The sequence below is a fragment of the Drosophila navojoa genome, chromosome 3 (assembly GCF_054131105.1).
Source record: "Drosophila navojoa isolate 15081-1374.11 chromosome 3, UAZ_NAV_1.0, whole genome shotgun sequence".
In the NCBI taxonomy this organism is placed as follows: domain Eukaryota; kingdom Metazoa; phylum Arthropoda; class Insecta; order Diptera; family Drosophilidae; genus Drosophila; species Drosophila navojoa.
The window spans coordinates 24,859,575-24,882,249 of NC_142891.1; the positions used below are offsets into that span (position 1 = coordinate 24,859,575).

The 22,675-nt window shown below is 37.7% G+C and overlaps 4 protein-coding genes and 1 long non-coding RNA gene across 6 annotated transcripts in view; all 5 read left to right on the forward strand.

Annotated features, from left to right (window-relative positions):
- Positions 1-3,783: 3,783 nt before the first annotated feature.
- On the forward strand, positions 3,784-5,970 carry LOC115563006 (microfibril-associated glycoprotein 4). The gene is made up of 3 exons (XM_030385307.2): positions 3,784-3,985; positions 4,056-4,855; positions 4,911-5,970. The coding sequence occupies exons 1-3, from the start codon at positions 3,917-3,919 to the stop codon at positions 5,002-5,004; spliced, it is 963 nt and encodes a 320-aa protein (XP_030241167.1). The 5' UTR covers positions 3,784-3,916; the 3' UTR covers positions 5,005-5,970.
- Positions 5,971-8,494: 2,524 nt separating this feature from the next.
- LOC115563004 (cytoplasmic dynein 2 light intermediate chain 1) lies at positions 8,495-9,851 on the forward strand. Its single transcript, XM_030385304.2, has 2 exons — positions 8,495-8,808; positions 8,867-9,851. The coding sequence occupies exons 1-2, from the start codon at positions 8,602-8,604 to the stop codon at positions 9,776-9,778; spliced, it is 1,119 nt and encodes a 372-aa protein (XP_030241164.1). The 5' UTR covers positions 8,495-8,601; the 3' UTR covers positions 9,779-9,851.
- A 259-nt stretch (positions 9,852-10,110) lies between these two features.
- RpS28-like (Ribosomal protein S28-like) lies at positions 10,111-10,598 on the forward strand. Its single transcript, XM_030385325.2, has 2 exons — positions 10,111-10,401; positions 10,463-10,598. Exons 1-2 carry the CDS (start codon positions 10,272-10,274, stop codon positions 10,528-10,530), a joined length of 198 nt encoding a protein of 65 aa, XP_030241185.1. The 5' UTR covers positions 10,111-10,271; the 3' UTR covers positions 10,531-10,598.
- Positions 10,599-10,685: 87 nt separating this feature from the next.
- Positions 10,686-22,675, forward strand: part of numb (NUMB endocytic adaptor protein) — a 187,242-nt gene continuing 175,252 nt past the window's right edge. Inside the window, exons 1-2 of one of the 2 annotated variants that reach the window (XM_089257359.1) lie at positions 10,686-10,830; positions 20,246-20,273. The gene's annotated coding sequence lies outside the window, so the exon portion shown is untranslated. Of the gene's footprint in view, positions 10,831-10,892; positions 11,506-20,245; positions 20,274-22,675 lie in introns of those variants that run through there. The other variant, XM_089257358.1, reaches the window with a different exon arrangement.
- On the forward strand, positions 20,568-22,058 carry LOC149091926 (uncharacterized). Its single transcript, XR_016196591.1, has 2 exons — positions 20,568-21,886; positions 21,942-22,058. It is a non-coding gene; the product is annotated as an uncharacterized LOC149091926 (long non-coding RNA).

Sequence of the window (22,675 nt, forward strand, 5' to 3'; positions counted from 1 at the left end):
AACACAAACTCAACAAAATGACACGACTTGAATTGGCTGCCAAGCGTGAACGCATACAAGTCAGAGTTGGTCGAGCCAGGACTTGGCCAACAGGGAGAAAGAGACAGAGAAAGACAGTGAGGAAGAGAGAGAAAGAGCGAAAAATTAAAAAAAAAGGAAAATACATATATAAAATACAAAAAAAAAAAAAAATTAGCAGTTGCAACAAGGCGGAAGGGCGCTGGGAGAGGAGTACAAAGTTGAAGTTCTTTTGCAGTTGCCTATTTACTTGGTCGAAACTAAGTGAAAAGTCTCGCAGCGAACTCTGAGAAGCCTCCAATCAAATTGCATCAAACAAGGCATAATTTATGTGCCACACTGGCCCCAAAGGCACGCTTTAAACTGCAACAGATTGAATCCGGAATCGAAGCAACATCCCAAAATAAAAAATCCAAAATCAGGGAAAAAACTAAAAGACATTAAAAACAATGCTCCAACTCTAGTTTGTGGACTCGCCTCGACAATTCGGCGACAATGTCCTGGCCAAGGAATGGGAACAGCAACTGCTGTGGAGCATCCCCATCCCATCGCCGCCTGAGTTGGTAATTGCAGATTTATGACCGAAAACATGTGGATAACTGTAGTCCACTTGAAAAAAAAAGCAAATAGGTAGGGAAATGTTCAGCAAGTCGAGCACTTTTTGCTTTACAGTTTGAAATATGCTTTAATAGCTTATGCTAACATAGAAAACAATAAAACGATTTAGATTAAAAATAGTTAAGATAGAGAGAGAGAGAGAGAGAGAGAGAGAGAGAGAGAAATTTTGTTGTAGTCTGCCCCATGTTTATATTACACAGTTATATAATGAGAGAGCAGTGAGATAGAGTGAGAGAGAGATAGAGAGGGACTGAGTGAAAGAGGGAGAAAGAAAGATAGAGAGACAGAGAGAGAGTGAGAGAGAGGGAGAAAGAGGGAGGAAGAGGTATAGAGAGTGAGAGTAAAAGTGGGAGTGAGAGAGATTAGAGGGAGATAGAGCAGAAAGTTAGAGTTAGAGAAAGGAATGCAAGAGAAAGAGTAAGAGATAAAGAAAAGGGCAAGATAGGAGAAGAAAGAGAGAAATATAGAGATATCCCCATTACTAGAGTGATAGAAAGATAGAGAGATAGATAGATAGAGAGAAAGAGAGAGAGAAAGATAGATTAAGGGAGAGAAAGATAGATAGACAGCTAGAAATGGAGCGAGATAGGGAGAGAGAGAGAAATAGAGACAGAAAAATATGTACAAATTCATGTACGATATCACACTTTTTATTTTTGTCATATAAATTAATGTTAATAAATAAAATTAAATAAATATATTTATAGTTCTTTTTTATTTTTCCATTAAATTAGAATCATTAATCATAATCCTTAACTTTCGGGACTGAATTTATGTCACAGCTTTTGTCCACGCAGTCGGCGGTCCACAAAGCTGAGCTGAGTTAGCACCTCGTATTCAGTTCTGTGGGCTCGACGCATAATTCCGCTCAGCCCAGAATGAGCCCACAATTCGGCCCGGCACCCTGCCCACCGCCTGGGGTCACCACCGGCAGCGGTCCACAATGAGCTGCAACGAGGTCGGACTGCAGTTGCAATTACGTGCCGCGTAGTTACCATGGGGCATTATGGGCGCAACATGTTGATCGGGCTGCATTCCTCGCGCCTAGCGCCGGTTATAAATTTAGCGAGCCGAGTGCTAGATGAATGGCTGCTTGGCCAGGGGCCATGTTAGGTTATCTATAGCTCTGCTGGGACACTGGCCTGTTTTTAATTAAGAATTCCGCAGAAAAAAAGTCGTGGCTCCAAATACAAATACAAATGCGAATAAGAATACGAATACGAATGGAAATATAAATACAAATCAATCTGCATATTGAAAATGGTGAAGCTATCAGAAATATGCACATAACTTGCTCCTCTGCTGGCTTAAGGAAGAAGCCGCCTCCAATGCGAGACGTCTGCGTCCTTGAGTCGTTGCTGCTGCTGCACCAAGCAAAAACTTTGCCTAGGACCAGCATACTGGGCTATTTTTTTATTATTTATTTATTTATTTATTTGCTGCCTGTTTGCATGTGATGGCAAATTGAAAAACTAATTTTCAAGCAACAAAAGCAATGCCCCGAAAAAAAAAAAAATGAAATTTGGTTTGCATAAAATTTCCATAATAGAATTTCGATAATTTCACAAGTCACAAAAACTGCAGTTGCCTCAATGCAGCTGACAGAGAGGGAAAATCTGGCGCAAAAACTCGCAGCTCCCACTTCTCAGCTCCCAGTTCCCAGTTCCCAGTTCGCAGTATATGTCCTAGCTCCTGACAGCTCATCGAATTTGGTTAACGTCGGGTTTTTTTTTCTGCCACATGCACAGGTTGAAACAAGGTGTGAACAGCGACACCGAGCGACATCGAACGACACAACAGGGCTGACGTCATCAATCAATGAAGCTTGTGCCGTGCCGTGTTCAAGATCAAGATTAGTTAAAGGTTATGCGCGCTGCTAATAGAAACAAGCTGGAAGGTCAAGCCAAAGCAATTCCACAGGCCAAACATAGCCGCAAGATTAAGAGAAGAAGAAATGGAACTACTAGAAGAAGAAGAAGAATCACAAGAAGAAGATGCGACGCGAAAACTTGAACTTATGCACGTACCGACGGCACTGTCAGCTATTTTTCTTTAAACTTTTTTCCGCATGCCAACTTTGCTCTTAGCTTTGTTTTCCTTCCTGACAAATGACAAATGATGTCGGCACATCCTTTTTCCAAGTCGGCAATTCGACAGGATGTCGACGTGTGTGTGTGTGTGAGGAGGAGGGCTCTTGGGCGTGATATGTTGTCCTTAAAGTCTCTTCTAAATGATGGTTACATTTATTCAAAACTTTGATTATCGCAATTCGAACTGCGCTTAGCTCATAAACTAAAGTCAAATAATAATAACTAATAATCGATTTCCATCAAATTGAAATGTATGTAACAGGCAGAAGGAGGCGTGGCATATCCCACAAAAATATCTACATATGTATATTCTTGATCAGGGCAAAGACTTGAGTTGATTTAGCCCTGTCCGTCCTTTCATCTGTCTTATTTTTGAACGCGTCGATCTCAGAAGATACAAGAGCTAGAGACTTGAAATTTGTTTCCTTATGTTCGTCTATGTCAGGCACATATCGAGTTTTTCTCCAAAAATCGATTACATCTCCCGATATTTTGTTATCTACTAATATTATCGAAAGACACCACAAATTATTGAATTACTGAGGTAAATATATAAGACAAATAAATTTAGCTGTAATTTCACTATTAAGATATTAATTAAAATAAATAACAAAATGTGCCAGCTGAAGGTTCATTTGCCTGTGAAATTGAAGCTATGAGACCTAGTTCCAGTTCAAGATTTTAAGATTAATTTAAAAAATAATATATTAAAAGTTGAAATTATATTTAATTTTTAATTTTGACCCAATTACAGTTCCAGTTCACTTGAACTATTTCAATTATCTCTTGATAATGCAATGAAAACCTGTATTAAGATTGAAGTCGGGCAAAACCGACTGCATAATACTCATTCATGAGCATTAATTAAATTTAAAAGTATAATATAATTCCACAAACTAAAGATGTGCACATTCCATATTATATTGGGATCTTCTTCGACCAGCATTTACTAAAAGCCAATATACCCGATTGAAATATATTCCAGATGTCCAAGTGCTTCCTTATGTGAGATCTGAAATCAAATATTTCCAAATCATGCACACAGAGCCAGAACAGCAGAGATAATTCTTATCAGCTCAGCTTTGTGTAGTGCCTGACGAGCGATTGCTAAGCATAATTTTGCTATGCTAACTTAGTTTCATTTTATTTATGGAGAGAGCAGTATCGAAATTGCTGTCGTAACATCAGAAATGGGCATAATTCAAAGACTATTTTTAATTGGACTGATATCCCTGCCCGGGGTCATACCCGAGTTAGCTGTAAGTGTATTACTCATGATCTAACATAGCTGTATATTGTACTGTACTGTACTGTATTCTATTCCGTAAGTTAAACTCTATATCAATGGAAAATGATGCTCGGTGCGGTTCCTATTGTTACCGCCTTGTGAAGCCTCTGCTCCTCTCTGCAGCATTAGCTGAAGAGAAAGAGAGACAGTTGATGGCTGAGATTAAGCATTTAGAGAGTCAATTGGAACAAAGCAAAGCGCATCAAAACAAGTGCTTGACCAAAGAGGAGTTGCTGAGCTCCCAGCAAATTTGGATTGATAAGCTTCTCGGTGCCATTAGGGTTCAATTTTTATCGAACAAAGGCTCGGAAATCATGAGAACCTCAGCTGCAAATGAAACAAAAACCGAAGTCAATTTAATCACAAGTTGCATTGGAAAAGTGAATGGGATTTACGAACTAAAAGTACCAGGCTCGAGCCCCTTTAAAGTGCCCTGTGATTCGAATTGGACAGTTATTCAGCGCCGCTTGGATGGCTCTGTGGATTTCAACAGGAATATGATGCACTATCGATCGGGCTTCGGCCGATTGGAAGGCGAATTTTTCATCGGCCTGGACAAGCTTTACCTATTGACTAAATCGCAGCCACAGGAGCTCTACATATCTGTGAAAGATGTTTATAATAAAACATTCTATGGACACTATCTGAACTTCAGCATTGCCGGAGAGGAGGACAACTTTCGACTTATGTCATTGGGCCAGTATGATGGAAGCCTGAATAATGAAATGATCCACCAGCTCGGTTCAGTGTTCTCTACATATGACAATGGTCACGGTATTTGGCGCGATCGCCAGATGAAGAACGGTTGGTGGCTCCGCGACGGTATTTGGTTGTCCGACAGGTAAATTAAATTGATTATTAAGATTGATGATATTAGTATATTTGTTTCCTTGTAGCCTCAATGCTGAATACGATATCTCGAAAAATGGGATTCACTGGGGTCCCTCGAATCTAAAATTTGTTCAAATGATGATCAAGCCAATACAATGAAAAGCAATTAAAGCTTCTAAACTTGACTCAATAAAAGTAAATGCATATTAAATAATAATTGCATATTTTCTATTTAACTGTAAGGGCTTTACTATTGTATCGATACTCTAGAGATGTACGAAAATCGAGTTGGCTGTCAATATTCATGCTTGAACAGACTCTATAAGTATATGTACTTATATATAAAAATTTTTTGAATTAATATACACAAAAAAATCCTTCATTGAGTACTACGACTCTTTTGAAGAATCGATCTTTAAAATCGCGTGGTATCTTCTAGTTGTGTCCTTGACAAATTAGTTAAAGAATTTTTTAGTTGTGCACTTACTGTAGATCCAGGGTATCTTCTATTCATGTATTATCTAGTATTACCACAGTAATTAGGGTACATCAGTTCCATTACTTAAGATAGCTTGTTTTCGTGAATTAGATAAGATAGTCTATCCTCTATGTTCTATCTTTAATATTCTGAAATAAATTCGACTTACTTTAAATAAACACGGAACTTAGTTTGTCGATTAAGATAATACTACATTGTTAATATATTTTTATGTATATTATTACCACACTGCCGATCGAAGTGAGCTTTTATCTGATACTGAAACATGAACTGAGTTATTTCTTAGATAAACCCATCTGAAATTATTGATTTATAAACATTGAGTTTCGAATTGAATAATAATATCCTTACGGCTTTTGTGAGCCACACATTGAGTGGTCCTGAATGAGCCTCCGAGTGCAGTGAAAGTGAATTGGGCAACTGGCCGAGCAGCCGGAGCCCAGCCAGGCTGAGCCCGAGTTGAGTTATCATAAAAATGAGTTATTTCTTAGATAAATCATCATAAGTAAGTGGACGCATATCAAGTCGAATAAGGGCTGACGCGAACCGAATGAACCGGCCCGATGACGTTGCATACATATCGTAGCCATCGACTGGCTTTTGAGCGCGTTCAGCTCAACCAAAGGAAAGGACTGTAGTGAGTGGTTAATGATAAGCTGATCGACTTGGATATACCCAATACTCTATAGCAATTAATAAAAAAAATTGTAAATTCATATTGCTTTTGTTCTGAGTGAGTTCTATACTAATTTCAGATTTAACTTTCGGAAGTAGAGTTTGACTTGTTAAAAGAAATAGAGCATGTGTGAGTCGAAAGTCCATTTACCTTTTATTTGCATGTCCTGAAGTATTTATAGTTCCTGTTTTTTTTTTTTTTTTTACAACAAGTGGCAGATGTTTGAAATATTTTAGTTCTTGATTTTAAAAGGCATTTCTAAAATGATAAATTTAAAACTTGATTTTCATTAATTTTTAAGATTTTAACTACTTCCAGTTAGAGTTTTAATTGTCGTTATTCTTAAGCTTTTGCAATGGTTTAATAAGAATTTCCGAATGCATGACATTAAAATTGTGTGTTTTGAACTAGCTCAAGTTCTAGTTCAGTTTTAGCTCAACTCTTATATAGATTTCTAATCCATAATCCACAATCGGTCTACTTAAAATACCCCTCATACGCATATACAGGGTATATAGATAAACACAATTTTCAGTGGCAGACCACAAAGCTGGAGAAAGTTGCAACAAGAGGCAAACCAAACTCCATTTTGGAGATGGGTTCATTGCCAACAGTTATCAGTGTGATGGGGGTGGTGTGGGGTGGTGTGGGTTACAGTGCAGAGGACGGGAGCAGACGTTCCAAGGTGCAGTGGCTTAGCTTAAAGGGCGAATTTCATTATCAATTAGAGCCCTTGGCTATAATGGAGCTGGTTCGCCTTAAAGTTCAAAGTCGGCAGCAAAGGCTAATGAGTTTGCTGGCAATCCATTGGCCAGCGGGGTGGGGGGAAGGCAACGGTACGTAGTCTGCAGTCGGTAGCCAAGTTTTGGATGACGGGACTGCCACCGAAATGTCAATTGCTGCATGCCTCTGGGCAAGTAATTATGTTTGATGACTCGCCGGTCGGGCATGCTGCACGGCACTAAAAGCAAAAGCGAATAAGCCAGATGAAGCGACGCAGCTCAAATAGAGATAAGTAACAATGCTGAAGCCCACTTCCAACTGGGACTTTGCCTGGCCCAGACAGCGTGCAAATATGTAGGGACAAATATACGCATACGAATCATGAATATCAAAGATAATGAAATTCTACAGCTAGTAAAAAAATATTTCAAATTGTATATCGTATTAATTTTTAATAATTTACGATGTATTCAAAAGACTTTTTAAAAATAATAATAATAATAAAATATAATGAATAAATAACTAAAATTGATTTTATATTATTCTGCATATTTCTTTGGAAATGGTTTTATACTTCAGGTGCAGTAAATAAAAATTTGAATTGATACAGCGCCATCTAGCGTTTCATAGCAGAACTTAAAAACTAAGCAGTTTTACTTACAGCTTTATGGCAAGTAGAGAACATAGAAGTGGAAACATCGAAATCAAAAACATAGAACATTAAACCACATAGCAGAAAAAATATTGCACATAGAAGAGAAAATATAGAAATAAAACATCGCAATACAATATATAGAAAAAACTAAGAAATCGAATTCGAATTGAATCGAAGAAACATAGAAAGACCAGAATAAATCATAGAGAGGAAAATACAAAGCTGCAACAGTTGGAAACGGACCACCTAAACTGCTTGTTACAAGATGTACAGAAAAAAGTATATATATGTATTTATATTTATACATATATAACTAAAATATTTATTTTAATAAGTGAAAAGTACGCATACAAAATTTTTTTAACTTCACCGTTGAAGCAACTACCAAAGCTGGCTTAAAAAATTATAAAGAATTTAGGCTTCTACTATAACTGAAAACATTTGATCAGGATTGAATTTATTTGACAAAAAAACGCCATCTATCAATCTAAATGAGCATTAAAAGCAAAACATAGAGGGCCACCTGAAATATTCGTTTCTATTAGCTAACTGCGACAATATTGGAGAGAATTTGATATCTAAGCAAAACATAGACTCTAAAGTTGTAGAGATAATATATAGAAACAAGCAGTGCGTAGTTGTATGAATTCTCATCTGTGAGTATTCTCTCTCGTGAGTATTCTAGACACAAACCTTTAAGGACTGTGTCTATGCTTATCTTCAATACTCTCTCGTGTGTATTCTAGACACAAACCTTTAAGGACTGTATCTATGCTTTAGAGAGTATTACATATGTACATACATATATAGTATACATCTGTTACCATCTGTTTTCGTATGTTTAATTGATTAATGTTCATAAAGTGTTTGATTTTAATTATTTCTTATTTTTCTTTTCTTGATGTGTTCAGATAGCATATTGCAAATGTATTTTGTATAGTATATATTTAAAGATAATTGATTTTTTTTAAAGATAACTAATTTTTATTCTAAATCTAACTCTAGCTCTAACTAACTCTAACTCTAACTCTAACTTTAATTCTAACTCTAAGTCTAACTCTAATTCTAACCCTTGACTTTAGGTTTTAGGTTTTAGTATTGCTCTCCATTTTCGAATTGTTCCTTTGATGGCAGGACTCGGCAACTCTGACAGATTGCCATGGCGACACTTGAGGAAGCCAACACAAAGTGTTGCCCTATGTCATGCGTTTGCCGCAGTTTTTATACACGATTCATGGAAAATTGAGGAGCATGTTGGATAAGAGCAATCCGAGCAGTTTAAGTGCCACGGGCACCATACAAGAGATAGCCGGACGCCTGGCCGAGGAGCAGGAGCGTCTGCGTCAGCTTGAGGCTAGCACAACGGCGCCCAAGGAGCGCACCCTGTTCGTGCTGGGCAGCAAGTGTGTGGTAAGTCGGGCCAAGGCAGTTCCATAGGGGAATCGACTCAATCGGAAACTCGTTGCAGGGCAAGTCGATGGCTATAAATAGGTTCTTCGACCGGGAGGAGCAGACAACGCGTCCAACCATGGCGCTGGAGTATAGCTATGGTCGTCGCATGGGCAGCGGCCGGTATGCGCAGGTGTTGAACGTGTGGGAACTGGGCTCCCTGGACAATGCGGAGCAGCTGCTGGAGGTGCCGATGCGCACGCATGGACTGCAACAGATGTCGGCCTTCATCATGATCGATCTGTCCCAGCCGCAGCGCGTCTGGGCGGATCTGGAGTGCGCGTATCGAGGATTGAGGGACACGGCTAGCCGTATGCTGCAACAGGCGACGCCGCAGCTACGTGAGTATCTGGAGCGACGCTCCTTGGAGCGCGTGAAACATGCCCAGCAGGATCTCAACACGCTGGAGCTGCTGCCCTTTCCCGTAGTCCTTGTGGGCGGCAAGTACGACATCTTCATGGACTTCGAGCCGGCCCTGAAGAAGCACATGTGCCGCTGCCTGCGATCCATGGCGCACCTCATCGGTGGCGCCGTCTTGTTCTATTCGCACAAGCTGCCCAAGCTGTCCAAGGTGCTTAGGGATACCATTAGCCATCTGGGCTTTGGCAGTCCCACCAATCCGTTTCGCGGGCATGTTACGGACTACAATGAGGCGCTCTCCATTTGGTTCGGCACCGACAGCTGGGCTCAGATTGGCATTGGGGAGATCGCTGGCCGCTGGAGTGTGGAGCGCATTGGCGCCACACTCAGCGTTGAAGTGCCACAGCTCCAGCTGGAGAAACAAAAGCAGCAACTGCCTCAAGATCCGGCCAAAGATGCGGGCTTCAAGGAATCTATTATTGACGATATGCGCGCCCAGAAGGACGAGGAGCTAGCTGCCATTATGCGAGATGTTAACGTACGGGGAAAATTCGAAAGTGTGATTTACTAAATATGATTTTAAATGGATTGTTAGGGGTCCTGTGGGAGGTCGTGCTGAGATGACTTTGGATGACTCAAATATTTGTATTAACTCCTATTATATTCTACTGATATATATTGTCCTAGTGTTAATACGTGCATCAAAAATAAAAGACAATTTATCTACCTGATATACCCTGTATAGGGTCTATAAAAGAACACAAGCTTTACAAGTTAATTAAGTGTAATAGCTAAGGCTGTATTATGGTATTGTTGGGCATTAAACTTAGTGATAAAAACACAAAATATATTAGTTTTCTTCGAATTGCTATAAATTGAAAATAGCCAGGACTTTTAAGTCACTCTGAAAGATTTATGAAAATATATCAATCTTATAGCATAGAGAATTATTTCCAAATATATGTACGTATCTGTATGTTTATTCAGTAAGTCGATTGATGAGTATCACGTCTTTATATCGTTCTGTGTATTTTATTGTATATATCTAAAGAAATTTATTAATTATGGAACCGCCAACCGCGCCGGCCAGAGTTGTTAAGGTCTTGGGTCGAGTTGGGGCGAGGGGTCTATTAACGGAGGTTCGTGTGGAGCTGTTAACATTCCCGCGCATGCAATTGCTCAAAGCAGTCAAAGGTGAATTGATATTCTGTTCAGTTCGTTGTCTCAATTCTAATAATACATTCCTTTTCGAAAGGTCCCGTTCGTTTGGGTGATATTATCGATATTAAAGATGAATTACAGGATGTTTGGCTTCCCAAGTAGTAATCAATCAATTATAAATATTAGTTAACAAAATTTAGAAAGTCAATAAAATTCAAAATTCCTACAAATTTGGCGCTTTTACTTTTCACAAAACAGTTGGCAGCACGCCAAACTGAGTTGCATTGTCGCTAAAGCTTGAAACATTACCGTATTGTACCGTTACCACTGCTGACTGCTGAAGAAGCTGTAAGCGAAAGCTTTTTCAAACCGGCGCTCAACGCAACTGCGCTGCCCACTCTCTCAGGCCGTCAAATCCAAACGTAAGCAAGCTACACTCACTTGGCGACGCCACGACTTCGGGTACGTTTTGTTTCTGTTTCTGCTTTCGGCTCTGGACTTTCGGCGTGCGTCTTTCGGCTTTTGCTCAGTTGATGGTGCGCGCTCGCGTATCGCAGTTGTTGCGTTGCGTTGTTGTCGAGCGGTGAGCAACGCCAGCGTAGTGCGTTCGTTGTATACTTGTGCATGTAAGCGTGTGTGCGTTTGTGATTGTGCTGTGATCGACCGACACACACACATACACTCGACAACAGTTAAACTCCGCCAACTGCTGATTTTTAACCAAAAATATATTAATTAAAAGTGTGAACACGGACACAAAAAAAGGCAGCTAAGCAAATCAGTGATAAAAGTAAAATATTCGTATATATGAAAGCATTCGACTCTTTTTCGGCATTGCTTCTTCGCTCAACTTCGTTTCGGCTCGTGAAGTTTTTCGCTGCTGTTGTGTAATCGGGCTGGAGTTGGAGTTGGAGTTGTGCGTGCACTTGTGTTTGTATTTTACGCTTGCACACACATTCCCCTACACACACAACCACACACTCACACACAGCGGAGTATTTTCAGAATTTTAAAGCTTAATAAGCTTAACTCTTTTTGAGCGTGAACTTCAACTTGAAGCAGCAACGGAAAAATAGGAGAATAATAAGAAAACAAACGAGCGAATAGCTCAAACTGCCACAAACCCCATTAGAACAGGTGAGTTGCCATTTTGTCAGGCAGTTATTAATAGCTTTCTATTAACATTCCCCTAAAAATATGGCTTGCTGCTCCAGTTTCGATGTTCCCTCGCCGTGACACATTTCGGTGGCGAACAACAACAGTAGCAGAGCAGTAGCAGAGCAGCAGCAGCAGCAGCAGCAGCAGCAGCCAAAAGGCAACAGCCGAAATCGCCGTATTATTGATTTTCCTTCCTTTGCAGCTCTGCGTTGGCGCTCTTATTGCTGCCGATTTCGTGTCCACGCAAATTTACATGCATATATGTATACATATGTATGTATGTATTCATGTACATCTTTGTGTGTGTTTCGTCAACGTTGTCAGCTTTCCTGCTGCTCCGTTTCCGCTTACCTTTTAACAGGCGTTTTTCTGCATTTGATTTTTCTTGTCACATTGCCAAATGCCAAAAGTCGCCCTGTGTATGCTCGTGTGAGTGTGTTAGTGTATGTGAGTGTGTGTGCGTGTTAGTTCCTTGCCATATGTTTGAGATTACGGTTGGGCGTTTCACCCCCAAAATCTCGATAGAGATTCGCCGTTGTTGCCGACCTTTCCCACTACAGCTGTGCATTGTCCTACGCCGCTTTTGTTTATGCCGCCCACTCGCAATCATTACTTAGATATATCGCATTATTATATGTCCTTTACGAATAAATTGACTGAAACTGAATATATTGATTACCAGTTGGTAAGGTTGAGACTATATGATATTCAAAGTGCATATCATAACATCTCAGCTATGAAGTACTTATATTTGTATCTGCAGTTTGCAGGGTATTAGACTAGTTTAATGCTGTCAAATACATTTTTTAAATCATTAATTTACAAAAGTTTCTTTTTTGGACTTAATGAACTTGCTTAGTCCTAACAACTTTCAAAATCATTAAATATATTGTTTACCTTTTTAAGATTGTTGAGCACTTGTGTGGAATTTAAATTACATTCGTTCTCAAAATATATTTAAAACTTTTGACTTGCGTTTTAAAACAGCGCTTCCCATACATTGACCTGAGTATCGATTAAAGATATATAATACATTCGAAACGATTTACACTCAAATGATAATTAGACTCTCAAGCATTTTAAAATTATAACAAAATGAAAATAAAATGTGATAATTTATGGATTTTAAAACTTTTAATATGTGTGTTCTCGATTTACATTATTCAAATGACTTCATACAGTTTGCGGAGCTGTTCTTAAATTTGTGAAACATCTGTAAATATTAAAAAAAAAAAAAAATAATTGAATACAAATTAATATAACATAATATAATTCAATATATATTATATACATCATTAATAGTCTACCATTTTTCGACATCTGACCTTGAGGTATATGTACATATCCTACATATTTTTGTAATTATACGGTTATTAAGTCTCACCACTAAATTGGTAGGTAGCGTAATTCAAGGTAGCAGTCTAGACTGGAACAAACTTTCTTGCCATGTCTACTTAGCTTTAATATATAATTATATAATAATTATAATAATTGTCTACATCCATTCGCCTAGCCGTTTTCTGCACTTTCCTTCCTATGTCCTTTTCAGGCTTTCATCAAATCAATCATGAAATAAGGTTTATGTAAGCGCTCTGGATTGAATATAGCTTATAGGAAATTAGCCATTAACACTTAAATATAAATTGCAAGCCAAAGTCATTTGCCTAGAGAAAAATTGTGTGAAATTTCTATAAATGTATGTTTTCCTTATTTACAAAAAAATAAGAGTGGAACGAATCTACTTATATAGCAAAAAAGAAAACACTGTTGACACATTTTACAGAAACCAAAACTATTTATATATTCTTACATAAAATGAAACAATATCCAAATATATTCGCGTTTGCCTTTGTCGAAAGTTTATGTGATAACGCTAAGCGCCCGCCTACAATGTCATTTGTCATGTTTCCACTCGATAAAATTTAAACACTTTGATAGGTACAATCGCGAAACCAAGAACAAATAATCCACACGTTATGCCGCAAAGCTTTTGCATTTTAGATTGCCTTTGATTTATAGTCAGAAAAAGAAAGTATTCAAGCACGTTCACAGCATGTCAGTTGGAAGTCAGAGAAGTATTCGTAAATTGATTCAATTTATCATTCTCCATACCTTTCTAAAGAACATATAAACAGATGAAAATATATTTATTGCAGTTATCAATATTGGGATTTCAATAAGACAGAAGTTTTTGAACTCTTATTGAGGAAAGAGACGAATTATAGTTCCTTAAGACTCACTTTACCTTAAGATATACATATAGATGAATGCGAAACATTTTGAATAGAAAGTTTTTCCCTACCTAGACAATTTCCATATAGATCAATCATTTTGAATAAAAAGTTTTTCCCTACCTGGACAATTTCCATATAGATCAATCTGTTGAAAAGTTTTGCTCACTCCTTTTAGTCCAAATTAAAGGTAAAACTGAGTTACTTTCTGCTAAATTTGTGTTCCTCACTTCAAGCATGACTAAATGGACCCCAGCTGTTGCACTCGAAATCACAGTCAAAGTTTTTCCCTCTCTTTTATATGGGAAGTAGAGATCTGAAGAACGGTTCGACAATCACTGAACCGTCAACAAGAACAACAATCACAACGGCAGCAATGACTTCAAGTTGCTCAGTTGCTGCACTCTGAGCACTCTGCGTCTATCTTTGAGATACATTCACTTACTGCCTCAATGTGCCTTGTGCTCTATGGTCATAAATGAGCAGCCAAGCATGACAGCGCGCACTCACAGCGGCATCCGCAAAACCTTCACTTAGCCGGGTTCTGAGCAAACCAAACCAACCAAGTTCGTTGTTCTCACAACTTTATCGAGCTCTGGCTCCGACTCTGGCCCCCTTTTGTGTGGGGTCTCTAGCTGCGGATGTCGTGTGGAGTGTGTGTGGCTGCGACACTCATAACGTGTGCACAACTTGTACTTTGTATCACAATTCTTTAACTGCCTTTCATTCAACATTATGAGGCACTCACTGCTGTCATCTATGACGTGTTGTCCATTAATAGAGGTAATTAGCTTCTCCAGCGAATCGCACAGTTTCCAAGTATTCTTATTTATGCTTCTGAAGGCGCAGACTCATTACTCCTCAACCTTTACACTCGCTCCATAGGCTCTGATTAGGATACACTCGACTCAGAGATACTAGGGATACTAGGCGATACCCGACAAGACTTTTAGATCCCCTACTAGTGGATTACCGACTAAAAGATACTCGACCATGAGATACCCTACTAGGAAACATCCGACCCATGCAAGTTTGGGAAGCTCAAGATCGATTATATAGTATAGCTGCATCACTCATCTTAGCCAGCTTAGAGTTATGGTTGCTCGCATGCAACCTATAAATTGACTACTTACAAGCAAATGCGATTTCTTCCCACACTGATTCCAAAATCCATTTACAAATTTGTGTGTTGGTGGACTCGTCCGCTATGTCATCAGTTAACCAAAAATGGGCTAAGTAATTCGTAAATCTTACCTAAGTGTTAGATGAGTTTGTAGTTAATATTTAAACGAAACTCCTTATGAAAGATATGGATAATTTTGTTCCCCTTTCATCATGAATATATAATTTACAGTCAGTTTGTAGAGCAGGTCCACATTAATCCGTTAGCTTATTTTAGTTATGCATTTGTGCTGTCATTGATGGAAATTTCAGTAATTATCCTTGATTACTAAACTAATTTGTTGCATATCTAGAATATCCATTTGAATTTTTTAATTGGTATCAATCAATCGACGGATTGTTAACTTTACAAAGCAATTAGACAGGGTTCGACCTAATGAATGAGACGGCAGGCTCTGTGGGGTTAGTTGCCTGCTGTTGGTGGTTGTTGCTGTTTACTGTGCGAGCTATTAATATGTCAGTTAGCGGCGAACAGAACGGAATTAGTCAGAAGTTGGAATTGGGGCAGCAGGGAACGAAAAGCCAGGAACTGTCACAACCAGAAACGAGTGACGGCGGCTCGAAGGATTGTCTATGTGCTCAGTTCCTTTAGGACTCGTGCACTCGGCACGTTTTTGCATGATTTCCGTCAATGGCACACCCCCTTAAGCACCCACCCACCACCCACCACCCAGACACCCAGCAACCCAACAACTAACAAGCAACAGCCCAGACGGGGCTAACAACCCCAAGACAAAGGCGCGTCCAGTGTTTGTTCGACGTCGCTTTGCCGTGTGTGGCGCATTATCCTTCAGCCGCGCTGCGGCAGGCGTTTGTGCGTTGCAAGTGCAACTTTTTGCGGCCCAAGACCTGAGTTGGGCAAACACAGAAGTTGGGCAGCGCGTGCCAGTCATATTTCCCGTGGGAATATCTCAGATTTAAAGACTTGGGCGTGCGAAAATATGTTCGACTATGTCAAACACGGTTTTGGGGTGGCCAATGTAAATAACAATGTTTATTACTTCTTATTTAAACCGCAACTTATTAAATTCAAAAGTAATTGTATGATATTTCAATTAGAGTTATATATTAGATATATTCAATTTAGGTGAACATATCAGATATGAAGTAAGTTTTGGCATAAACTTAAAATACTTAAACTTAAGACTTGTTGGTTTTATCATCAGCTAACTTTCTATAGACTCTAGATTAACTCTTTACTAAAATTGCCTCATGAATTTCAGAGTTTGATCTTTAAAAAGGTTGTCCAGTTAATTTAGAGTATTTTACTATTTTAATTTATTTATTTACAATTTACAATTTTCTTCCATTTACCAGTTGCGAATTACATAAGTTTCATCTGTAAATTGTCCAGTCGTAAATTGCCTTTAACTTAAAATTATATAACAATATTTTCTTAGCAGAACAAGAGCTGAATTCGTAATGGTTTCAGATTGTTAATTTTTAAATGAACTATCCTTTTGTATTATATAACGCTTAATGCTTAATTAATATTATGGCTAACTAATCTTTTTTTTATTATTATTTATAAAAAAGCTCCCAGAACTCTAGTCGAGAGTGTGCGACCTTGAGATACCTAGTACTCTGCAGCGAGTAGCTCTTAATGCGTTTAGGATCTTGCATTGAAATGCCTGAAATATTCGTATAAATACTATAATTATTTTCCATGTATATTAGATATTTTCTAAGCTATTTAGCGGAGCAGAATCAACTTAATAATGACTTCAACGGTTATAAGAAGTAACCGGAAAAAGTACCGAAAAATGTATTAATAATAATAATTTTTTTTTTTTCGCCTGAGCGGCCAGCTTTGTCACTGTTAAAATGTCTTAGTAAGTTGTAAAAAATTCACTAGAGAATGCAAAAAAACAAAAGAGACAGAAATAAAGAGAGACCAAAATAAGAAAGGAAAGACTTCACAATGTGAAAGGTTAGCTGGATCAATTTCTAAGTGTAATTTATCAGATATTAATTTTGCTTTTACTGTCGATATTGATTCATTCTTAATGAGCTTTAAATAAATACTATTTAAATATATCAGACCAAACGCAACCGCAATCGTCAGACGAGAGTCACCCAGTCAGAGTTTCAAGGTCTTTGCGATTTCTCAATTTTATGGTAGTAATTTTAGAAGCAACACCCCATGAATATTGCTATTATATATTGTTATTAATATTGTTAGTTGAATGCGAACTCGGATTCGAGCTCGTATTAAGAAGAAGAACCTCAAGTGCAATTGAGAATTGGCGGCAGCAAAAACAATTTTCGATATAATCTGCGCGTTGGCAAAGGAAATGACTTTGGCGTGGCCGAAGGTAGCTTAACGAAAAGTGTGTGAGTGCTATGTGTGTGTGTGCAGGTGCGCGGATGTGTAGGTGCCAGTAAACGACATTGTAGGTGTTGTTGGGGCTAGGGCAATAACTTTAGGCACTTTTATAACCGTCATCAATCTTTCGGCCAGCTCACCTTAAGACCAATCAATGTTGACACGCCCCAAAACCTCTGGAGGCGCCTCCATAGTATTGACTCACGTGGGCCATGCGACTATGTATATATATGTGTGTGTGTGTGTATGTATTTGCAAATGGACTGTGTAAATTCACTTTACAGAAGAACTGGCAATAAGCTCATTAATTTTGCAGCCAATCAAATGAATTGGTATTAATGCAGGAAGCCACAGGAAGTAATGCGTATGACGAACGAGCAGAGCAATTGAACGAAAATATCACCTTGAGCAGTGGCAACAGCAGAGTAAGCAATCCTATACATACATATACATATATTATATATAAATATGTATAACCAGATGCAAAGATGAGGCGAGTGGAGTTGACATTTGCCTGGCACATTTATTGCACTTCGGTTGGGGGAATTGGTGCAGAAATTGCATTACTGCAATTTCAGCAGCAACCCACACAACGCAACCAGCACGTTCCATTTGTCAGCTGCACAGTGGGGCTATTCGACTTGACTCTCATACAAAAAAGAGAAAGTAAATAAATGATAATTGACTTGTCATCAGCTTTTCTTGCTTTTAAGCTTCAACTATATTTGCTTTTCTATTTTTGTCACGTTTTTTCTTGAATTGCCCCACTGTGCTTTTGGGCGTGTGCTGCTTCATTCGCATTTCCCTGCACATAATTGTGCCTTTTGCGAATTGCGAAGAGTCTCAGCTGCAGTCAGAGCTGCTGCTGGAAGAAGAGATCCACATCCATAGCTGGAAGCAAGATGGATATAGAGCGGGGGGTTTGAGGTGGGCTGAACAAATACTTTTAATGGAATTGCTTTACGCATTCTGTTCGCACATGAGACAGTAAATTGAGTCTTTATATACTTGAAATATTAAACATTCTGAAGATGGCAAATTTAGGCATGACTAGAGATGGCCGTTTAGGCCTTTAAGGTTTAAATGTTTTAACTATCTGTCTAGATTAATATCTTAAGGTTCTGCGAATATTTTAATTTTAATTTCAATAATTATCTATCAATGACTACAAATTAGATAAAGTTCTGAGATAAAGAAGAATGAAAAACGAGATAATTTTATAAGAGTTTGGAAGTGATTTAAACATAATTTTATAAATGTTCAAAATTAGCTAATATAAAAAATGTATTTTTACATAATTAAGCAAATAGTATAAAATTAAAAGAAACTTAGTCAACCCTATATGTGCTACTATAAACATATCGAAGATATTTTTTTTTTATCAGAGACTCTACTTGAATATCACACATGAATTAAAAGAATTAATGATCCATATAAAAATGTACACAAATTCATAGTTTTAAATATATTCAAGTAAATCATTATGATATCAATGAAATCGATGTCTGTTTGCCCTAAATTAATGGTGTTGCCTATATTTATCAGAATAATCCGCATAATGTTCTTTTTAGAGAAATATTGTTGTGTATATTTATGAAATAAACACACATATATATTATTTTTACGAAGAAAATTGCGTGCTTTGTGCTGCATCCTTGCTTCTCATTTATTTTTTTAACCTAGCCCAAAAGTATGCAACACATTTCTAATCCACTTGTGATCATCAAAGAATTGGAATTGGGAAATATAATTATTTACAATATTTTGGTATTATGTATTTCTCTGCTATATTTATTTTTTTTTATATATTTTTATATTTCAAATATTAGGTACCATATTGTTTTACATTTCAGCTTTTTGATGTATCTATACACATTTCTAAATGAATTTGTAGTAGTAGAAGTAGGTAATAAAGTAAGCCAATATAAAACTAATTTGAAATGCAATTAGTTGCCTATTTCGTCATCAAATATGGCTATAATAAATATTGATTCAGGCAAGAGCTAAATTTTACACGTTTACTATCACATACATAAGTGGGGTGGCGTAGACACTCGAGCACCACTTACAGGACGATAATCTATTTAATGCGCACCGCCTGCTGGTTCTCACGCCTCAGTGTGTCGCCCTTAATTAAATGGCTGATAATGCCGGCGCTAACCCCGCGCCGCAGAAGGAACGGCTCTCAATTTAACTATTATTTTTTTAGAGCAATCTAACGCCTATTGCATCTGAGCGGCTAAATTGTTTTTAATTGCATTTAAGACTTGTGCCAGCCACTTGAAAATTTCACTCGCCTGGACGGATCTTATATTCTGATTATTTATTTATTTGCAAATAGTGGCAGGGATGCTGCAGCCCTTAGCTAATTGCTGTTTTTTGAGCAACGGGCGTGAAATGTAAAATTTAACAGAGTTAAAGTTACCCTATAAAAACTGAACATGTTCTGTGGGCGGCTATAAAAAGATTTAAATATATGAGTGTAAAACAAATAAAGAAGCTATTCAAGTTCGTTGAACTTTGTTGTTGAGCCATGTTTAAGCCGAGAGTAAACTTTGTCGCATAGGCTGAGTGAGCTTTCAGCTACGCTCAAAGCCATACTTGAGCTTTTAGCGTCTCAAGAAGCACTCAAGCACCAAGCACTCAGGCCAGCTGCATGTCTATTTTCTCTGTGTGTGTGCGTGCATATACAATCCACATACATACACACAAACATGCATGTAAGCGCATACATAGAATAGTATAGAAAACAAATTGTAAACACGAGACCAGCGATGCTTCACGACCTTAATGACTGTGAGAACTTTTTGTAATTGTCGCGCTTTAAGCACCTACAATGTCGCGGGCATTAAGTAGCGACAGCTCTTAAGCTTGCGTCCAAGAGCGCGTTTCTCTTAAAGCCAACTTAACGGGCAACAATTTTAATTACAATTCGAAAACTTGCAACTAAAATACCCTTTTTCTTTCTCTCTCTTTGCAGTGCTCAACGGTTAAGCATTCAAATTTAGGTAAGTTGTTCATTCATTGAAAATTAAGTTTATTACATAAAGGAAAACAAGTGCCGAAATATATAAAAATTATATAAAATAAAAAAATAAAGGGAAAAATATATCTAAGATAAAAAAGTAAGAAAAATAAAAAGAACAGATAAAAAGATAAAATATATATTTTTTTTAAGTTTCAATCAAAGAGCAAACGTAAAAAATTAATACTTTAAAAATATATTCAGTTATAAATAATAAGCACAAAAACGGAATTCTCGTAGAGAGCAATGTGAGACCAAGCCTAAAATATAGAAAAAAAAAACGGCCTATGTGTATGTAAATAAATAAGTTTAAATAACAGAAAATAACACACCTATTTTATAGATCTATAAAAAAAAATATACAAATAATATTAAAATAATAAGCAAGAATAAACACACCGACATTCCACAAATAGTTAACAACAAAACCAACGACATATTTGGATTTTACGAAGATGGCTTTTGGATCGAAAAGTAAATTTATGAATAGTTGGCATAGCTGACGGGTAAACACAAGTTATTTTAGTCTCGCAAATAAGCGAAAGCATTTATGTATATCGATCGAGTTCATTACAGTTGTTTTGATCGTTTTGAAACGTTTTATTGTATTGTTTCGATTGTTACATCTGACGGCTGCATTTGCACATTTTGATTGAATTTCTGATTAGTTCAACATGTGGCTTTTGTCTAGCCATCTCGACATTGATTTCTCAGCTTGTGGCCGTGTTGCCAATCCCCCAATCCCCCAATCTCCAATCCCCAATCCACATTCGCTTTTTACTATCCGCTGTTCGCTATTCGTGGCATTGTCAGTGGCTTATCTTTTGTCTATCCACTGGGTGGCTATGTGGGGGAGTGTTTTAGTCTGGCATTAGGAGCGCCCAGTTATGTAAATACTATACGCGTATATATAAACTATATCTGACTGATGGAGCAGACAATGCAATTGTAGTTTGCTTAGCACATTTGCTATCGACGGGCTTTTGTTGGCTCTTAGGCAAATTGCTAAAATTGACTTTTAACGGGGCTTTTGCCCAGCGGAGGTCCAGACACAATGAAAGTGTGAGGCTTTGCTTTATGTGTGGAAATAGCATTTTCTGAATATTAGTCTTGATTCAGCAACCGTCGCTGGCCTAACGATTCATTGGAAGCATTTTTACCTGTCTCTGCTCAGCTCAGCTACCTAACTCATATCTACATAAAGTAAACCACACACACTAAATAAATTTGTATACATACGTTTAGATACCTATATGTGAATATATTCACAGTCACACACACACACACATGCATATTCTTTAAGCCGCTGCATTGCAATTTTTCGCACGTTCCAATGCTGAGAGCTGCTCTTTGTACTCTCTCATTTGGTTTCTCTCTCTCTCTCTCTCTAACTCTGTCTCTCAGTCTTCGACCTTTTTTTCCATCGCATGCACAGAACAAAAAAAAGTTTATTGGAACGACTGGGCCTCTCTCTCTCTTTTTGCATTTATCTGTGTTTCTCTTCAGACAACGACCTTGTCTTATTGCTTTGTTCGCTGCCAGCTCGATCGATCATTCGTCATTGCAGTCGTGGAAACCAGGTTGGGCACTCGATCAGTACGATACGATAAGTTCAATTGTTAGTTCGTTGGTTCAGTTAATCAACTTCCAGCTACTGTCATGGCGTTGTATAATATTATTGATTAACGACGCCGATCTCTAACCATATATGGCTGATATATGATATACGAGCGTGGCTCTCTTTTGATTTTCTCTTTCTTCTCAACAATTCAAAACAACTCTCTTCGGTTGGGAATGATTTCCAGTCGGTGTCACATAGCACAGACCTGGAGGTATGGCTGTCTGTGTTTGTAAGTAAAACTGGCAGCTGCAGAACCGACAACTGGTTTTCAATGCCCTACTTTGCAAATGTGAGGAGTATAGGCATTTCCGTGGAAGAATATTTAGTATACAAATATTCAATAAATGATTGATATACATAATTCTATTGTTTTTGCTTCAATAAAAACGGTTTAGTATATGGAAAGTATTCCAATATTTCAAATGAAAAATAACATCAAAATAAATTGTGAAATAAGAAGTAATAACAGTAATTTTGCTTAAAATCGAAATGAGATTAATATAAATTTATTGAAAATGAAAGTAAAAGTTACTCTAAGATCGAAAAGTATCAGATATTGCATGCTGAATGAGATGGCTTCTGCTCTTAATATATACATAACATAGAATGATATTTTGGTCATCCTTTAACCTTGCTTATCTTCTTTGATCTGCATTAAAATTAGCTTCTCTTATCAATATACTCGCATATAATGCAAATATCACAATTTATTCTTGGTGTATGATCTATTAAACTTCAGCAAAGAGTCTCTCTTGAATGTAGCG

What these genes read in the sequence shown, in the direction of transcription:
- LOC115563006 (XM_030385307.2), top strand. Translation starts at nt 3,917, where the DNA reads ATGGGCATAATTCAAAGACTATTTTTAATTGGACTGATATCCCTGCCC. An exon ending in GGGTCATACCCGAGTTAGCT is followed by an intron (nt 3,986 to 4,055) that starts GTAAGTGTATTA and finishes CTATTCCGTAAG; the next exon opens with TTAAACTCTATATCAATGGA. An exon ending in GGTATTTGGTTGTCCGACAG is followed by an intron (nt 4,856 to 4,910) that starts GTAAATTAAATT and finishes GTTTCCTTGTAG; the next exon opens with CCTCAATGCTGAATACGATA.
- LOC115563004 (XM_030385304.2), top strand. Translation starts at nt 8,602, where the DNA reads ATGCGTTTGCCGCAGTTTTTATACACGATTCATGGAAAATTGAGGAGC. An exon ending in TGCTGGGCAGCAAGTGTGTG is followed by an intron (nt 8,809 to 8,866) that starts GTAAGTCGGGCC and finishes AACTCGTTGCAG; the next exon opens with GGCAAGTCGATGGCTATAAA.
- RpS28-like (XM_030385325.2), top strand. Translation starts at nt 10,272, where the DNA reads ATGGAACCGCCAACCGCGCCGGCCAGAGTTGTTAAGGTCTTGGGTCGA. An exon ending in ATTGCTCAAAGCAGTCAAAG is followed by an intron (nt 10,402 to 10,462) that starts GTGAATTGATAT and finishes CCTTTTCGAAAG; the next exon opens with GTCCCGTTCGTTTGGGTGAT.